General features: G+C 53.1%; 1 protein-coding gene across 1 annotated transcript; it reads left to right on the top strand.

Moving 5' to 3' along the window:
• The first annotated feature begins 619 nt into the window (after positions 1-619).
• LOC34621613 (replication factor A protein 1) lies at positions 620-3,410 on the top strand. The gene is made up of 8 exons (XM_026334507.1): positions 620-818; positions 1,035-1,204; positions 1,273-1,455; positions 1,827-1,950; positions 2,146-2,218; positions 2,559-2,850; positions 3,035-3,192; positions 3,302-3,410. The coding sequence occupies exons 1-8, from the start codon at positions 620-622 to the stop codon at positions 3,408-3,410; spliced, it is 1,308 nt and encodes a 435-aa protein (XP_026190292.1).
• Positions 3,411-5,852: the final 2,442 nt, after the last annotated feature.

Raw genomic sequence — 5,852 nt, 5'->3', positions numbered from 1 at the left:
TTCTCTGCAGCTGCCTTCTCTGCAGCTGCCTTCTCTGCAGCTGCCCTTTCTGCAGCTGCCCTTTCTGCAGCTGCCCTTCTCTGCAGCTGCCTTCTCTGCAGCTGCCTTCTCTGCAGCTGCCCTTTCTCCAGCCTCCTTCTCTGCAGCTGCCTTCTCTGCAGCTGCCTTCTCTGCAGCTGCCCTTTCTGCAGCTGCCCTTTCTGCAGCTGCCCTTCTCTGCAGCTGCCTTCTCTGCAGCTGCCTTCTCTGCAGCTGCCCTTTCTGCAGCTGCCCTTTCTGCAGCTGCCCTTTCTGCAGCTGCCCTTTATGCAGCTGCCCTTTCTCCAGCCTCCTTCTCTGCAGCTGCCTTCTCTGCAGCTGCCTTCTCTGCAGCTGCCCTTTCTGCAGCTGCCCTTTCTGCAGCTGCCCTTCTCTGCAGCTGCCCTTTATGCAGCTGCCTTCTCTGCAGCCTTTTTCTCTGCAGCTGCCCTTCTCTGCAGCTGCCCTTCTCTGCAGCTGCCTTCTCTGCAGCTGCCCTCTCTGCAGCTGCCCTTCTCAGCAGCTGCCCTCTCTGCAGTTTTTCCTAATGGTGTGACTGCTAGAGCGCTCTTCGAAGCGCTCGTTTAAGAGAGACTGCAGCATGTATGTATGTCCGTCAGATCCGGAAGGCAGCAGTGCGTGGAAGGCCGTTTTGGTTTTTGTGTTTATTGAATTCAGCACACCCCTGACACCGATTAAGGCTCTCGAAGCCACAGAAGTCGGATCTGTCGTTTCCATTGTGGGCGTGCTCTACGATTTCAAGGATGTTCAGACCATTACGCTCAGGGTATTGTCTAGCCGTTCTGTCCTCCCTGCACGGCTGCTGCTGCTGCTGTGTGTATGTACAGTGCTGCTGGGTGGTGTTTCGCCGTCCACAGGGTCCCGATACTGCCTTCCTGCTCTTCTACGTCTTCCATTGCGCACGGGTTTTGCTCTGAATAGTATTGGGGAGCTGCCGTTTGCTGTGATGCAGGCGACAGGGCAGCAGAAGGAGAAGAGAGATATTCATTTGGTAGACGACGGGGGTGTTTCCGTTTGCCTGACACTGTGGGGATCTCGCGTCCATTGCCTCACCCCCGAGCAGTTCGCGGCGAAGCCCATCGTACTCATCCGGAGTAAAGCCGCCATATTCCCTGAAGCATGCGCAGTTTCAGTTCAAGAAGCTCGCGGGAAGGCGGAAGCAGAGGCAGCTAGCTAAGGCTCCTTGACGTTCCTGAGTGCTTTTTCGGCCTTCTCGTGCCGCGAGACTCCCAGCTAGCTGTGTGTGTAGCAGCAGCAGCAGCAAGCGTTCGCAGTTGTGAGTTGCACGGCTTTCCTCGTGCAGATGCCAAGGTTGGCGAATGGGGTGGCAAGAAGTTGGAGTGGCAGAGCAGCACGCGACTAGACACCGCTGTGGATCTTCCCGATGCCAAGCGCCTCGCCTTGTGGTGGTCTCAGGTGAGGAGTCTGCCGCAGAGAGCATGCAGCTTTTGCATGCGCTTGCCGTTCACTGCTTGTGTGCCACGAAAGCTCCTCCGCCCCCCTCTGCGTCTCGTCCTGAGTGGTGCTCTGTTTCCTCCTCCCCCACTACCAGCCAGCCGCGTGAGCGGTCTTGCTTTTTCTTTCGGCAGACAGTGCAGTGCAGTGTCGCACCAACACGCTAGAGGACGCTCCGACCCGGAGGGAGAGAGGGCGGCACGCGTGGAAACCTGCCGCCTCCAAAGGCATCCTCTGCGCGTGCTAGAGCTCTTGAATATGTGCTTCTCTCGGAGAGGGAGGTGTATCCATGCGCTCCATTGCTCTCTTCCCACTGCTCGCTGGCGCTGCAGGCAGGCAGCAACTGCGCCAGTTTCGCTGCTCTGGGCGGTGGCGTCGGGGGACCAGGCCGGAACGAACCCTTGAAGACTCTCGAGAAAATCTCGCAGGAAGCCGCCCAGGCAGATCCAGCGCAGCGTCAGCGTTGGCCTCTACTCCCTTTGTTGTTGCTGCTGCTTTTTCTCCAGTTGCTGCTTTTCCGACGGGAATGTTGCTGCACGAAAAAGTCTCGGCAACTGAGTGTGGGATCTGCACGGCTGAGGCACTTGCTGTTGGGGCGGCTGCCAAGTTGCCGCTCTCTCTGCTGCATGGGCTGCTGCTGTGCTCGCGCAGTTGCAGAAAAGGGTCTCTTCTTCTCGACTGTGGCCACTATCGAGAGAGTGGCAGACGACAGATTTTCATGGCCGTAAGCCTGCACATTTCGGCTCCAGAGATCCTCCTCAAATCCTAAGGAGCGGTGCTGCCCTTGTGGCAGGCGATCTGCTGTGCTCAGACGGCTTTGACGCTTTCTCTCGACACTTAGGGCTGCTGGTGCTAGCTGTGCAAGTCATGGTACCTGCTGCCCATTCAACATTAGAGGTGCCTGGCAGTGGCGCAGCTACTGCAGCCACTGCTGCGACTGTATACATGTATGTGGATCTATGTGTGTGTGTGTGTGAATGTGTGTGTGTGAATGTGTGTGTGTGAATGTGTGTGTGTTTGTTTCTGTATATGCTGCATGCGCCATCCCTGTTACTGCTTCTTAGGGCTTGCCCTGACTGCCGAAAGAAGATGCAGCAGCCGCAAGACGGCGATCCATCAACTTTATGGCTGTGCAGTAGCTGCAACAAGCAGAGCCCAGAGCCAGTGCAGACATATTTGCTGAATTTGACGCTTGCCGACGCCACGGGTTCATTACGGGCATCCCTAATAGGAGAAAGGGCGGAGGGGCTTATGGCGCCTCTCAAGGCTGGACAGCTTGTGGCGATGCAGTTGCAGCAAACGTTGGATTCTGCAGGAAGGAGCTTTCATGACGTGTTCACGGACGTGAATCTGACGGTGAGCCATCCACACGCGTCTCCACAAGCTTTGTCACAAGCAGACAGACAAGATCGCAGCTGTCTAAGAGGGAGGCCTTGCAGAATGTCTCATGAGGCACATTTGTCGCACTCTCTTGCGCTCCCTTCCACCACTCGGAAATCTGACACTGCTCATGCGGTCGGGCTTGGGCTTTGTGTTTCAGGAGTGCTTGCTCAAGCTTCGAGCGGCATCCGAAACTTACCTCGATGAGAGCCGCATAAAGTTTCGTGTGATATCTCTAGAACCCTTGCAGCCACGGCTTAGGGAACTGACCACTGGCAACATCTCCATCGTGGAGCACATGTTGCACGCGCTGAAGCTGTGAGGGCCCCATCTTTGAATACACTGCTAGGTGCACATGCATATTCCGAAGGCTGTATATATACGTGTATATATATGTATCTTTATGTATGCAAAAGCGCTCATTCAGGGACTTTTGTTTGTGCGTGCCTTTGCATTGGCGTGTACATGCATGCGTGTGCGAGGGTGGTGTATGGGCTGGAGAGAAGAAACTCTCTGCAGGGCGTAGTCCAGAATAAAATAGCGCGGCATGCAAGGGCATTGGCTCTAACTGCAGCGACAGCCTGAGGAGCAGTGCGCACCAAGATCCCAGACCATCCATGGGCTGCTGAAGCAGCAGCAACAGCTGTATGCGGCAGGGAGAGGTATCAACGCAGGAGCAAGCAGTGGAGTTTCCCGCTGATCGCTCCTACATACATGTCCTCCTGTGACGGTGCGAACCCTGTGATCTCGGCTAGTTTTGGGCAGTCGTTTGACTGCACGAAACTGCTGCTACCACGCTTTGGTGGCTGCTCTTTGCCTCTCAACACAAGAGCATTCCTACGTGCCCTGCCTTTTTGCAGCATCCAGCGGAAGTACAGGAACGCAGCATAGACGCATGCAGCTGGTGTAGTCCGCAACACGAGGCGGAGATGGCCACTCACGACGCTGCTAGTTGAGATCAAACCTAATTGTAGAGTCCTTAGAAGGGTTCAATACCGAAGGTAGCTGCACCTAGGGCGATTTTCGGCACACGCGTACGGCCCCTGCACTGCTGCTTGAAACGCTATAACTTTGGTCATTATCAGGAAACTCTTTAACCTAAACACCATCGAGAGTAATTGACAGTTACGCGGTGCTTTGCTAAAGGGCTTTCTGTCTTCTTCCCTCATTACACAATGTTTCGGCTCGAGGGCAAGGAAAAAAGCGAGGGTTCAAGTGCTTCCACTCTGTGAGCAGCCACAGAATTCTCACTTTGGTGGCTACTCCGCAAGGCATGCAGCATTTAGTCGTTGTATGCTGGACTAACCGTGCTTCGCGGTACCGGCAAGATAATGACAGCCTGACATTCCAATTGATCCACACATAAAACTCGGTCAAATATTGCTTGGGTGGGAGGAAGTGCCCAAGCGTAGCTTCGTCCTGCTACACTCGACACAAAGCTTCCATCAGAAGACCCTTCTCCCCAAATGTACTCCAAAATGAAAGCTCGTGTGCTGCTTCGACTGGTGGCATCTCGCGCTTTCCCTAGGGTGGCTTACAAAGAGATGCTCTCCACGTTATCTCTCTTCATCCAGAAACAAAAGCAAGGCGTGGAATGGTACTAGCTATTCCATTGGGCGATTTGCCATGCTAAAAGCTCCATCTAAAGTCTCCGTAGGGAGATGATTCCAGACTCCATACAACCTTATTACGAAGCCTTCTGAACAGGTCTTTCCTTCCTGGCCTTCACCGATCACAGTTCCCGCATCAGGGGAGGGAAAGTCGAACTTTGTTGCACCCTCTCCGAGTATTCACATCTAGTTTACACGTAGCACCTAGCGCAGACCCGCAAAACATTGCGTCTCCTTGTATCGGCCGAATGCTACTATGCAATAATTCAGATGCACAAACAGAAATACCACTCAGCAAATGTCCTCTTAACTCAGTCTTCTATATAACTGTGCAGTAAAATGTTTGAATGGTCAAGCTACACTGAAGTTCTTTCTCCTCTATTAATTCCCCAGGTTGCCATTTGCGCGAAGAGCAGAGAACAACTTGACGACGATGATTGGCAATATACCAAGCAATACCCACACATATAAAATGACATTCTAGGCAGAGCATGTGCCGAGGAATGGCAGCTATCATAGTATGTGAGGACTCCTGTTCATGGTAACCAGCTTTATTAACCAAACAGAACCGTGGATTCTTCCCCAGGCAACAGCTCGCAACTGCCCTTATTGCCCATGCCAGCGAACAACTCTACGATTGCAGAATCCCGAAAATTCTCATAAGGAACACTGAAGACTGGTGGTCGGTCTGGATAGCAAAATGACGCCCATATATGCGCCGGCATCTTTCATGCCCCACTACACCGCGTGCATTCATTTTCCCCCCACTCGATACCGCTGCGTGGTTTCGGTAAATTGAATAGAATGACGAAGAATAGTTCGGTATTTTGGACAGCCTCTAGGAATCGGGGGGAATATAATCCCCACAGTGTTACTATCATCGGTTGGTGGGAAGAAAGAGCGCTCATAATCGGGTAGCTCGAATAGTGGAAAAGTGATACAATAGCTGATAAGCATCATTGCACCCGCATCAGCCTCCTCTTTTCAGTTGATAGACTGCAGTTCTTAAGTAGAGGATTCAAAGGAGCACTGATCCAAGAAAGCACAGGAAAGGAATTCCGGTAACACGATGCACGCCAATAGAACTTCTCAACATCTCTGTGGGTGCTTACAGGTAAAGCTCACGCTGACTCTTTCTGGAAAAGGCGCCATCGCATTCTTGCATGTTCTACAGCGTGTCCCGTAACAACTGAGCAGCACGCCACAGTTGCTGCAAGCTTTCTTGAACGTTTTTGCTCAAGAACAAAATGCCGCCGTTGTAGTCACCCAGCCAGCTTACAGTGCGCTTATGAAAATCTCCAGTAGCTTACCGCTGCAGTTCTGCTGGGGCAGTAACGAATCGACTGCTCAAGCAGGTATACTTGAGCT

This window comes from Cyclospora cayetanensis, unplaced genomic scaffold (genome assembly GCF_002999335.1).
Source record: "Cyclospora cayetanensis isolate NF1_C8 unplaced genomic scaffold, CcayRef3 CcayRef3_contig_436, whole genome shotgun sequence".
In the NCBI taxonomy this organism is placed as follows: Eukaryota; Apicomplexa; class Conoidasida; order Eucoccidiorida; family Eimeriidae; genus Cyclospora; species Cyclospora cayetanensis.
Note: the sequence above shows the minus strand (reverse complement) of the source record. Positions and strands in the feature narration are given on the sequence as shown.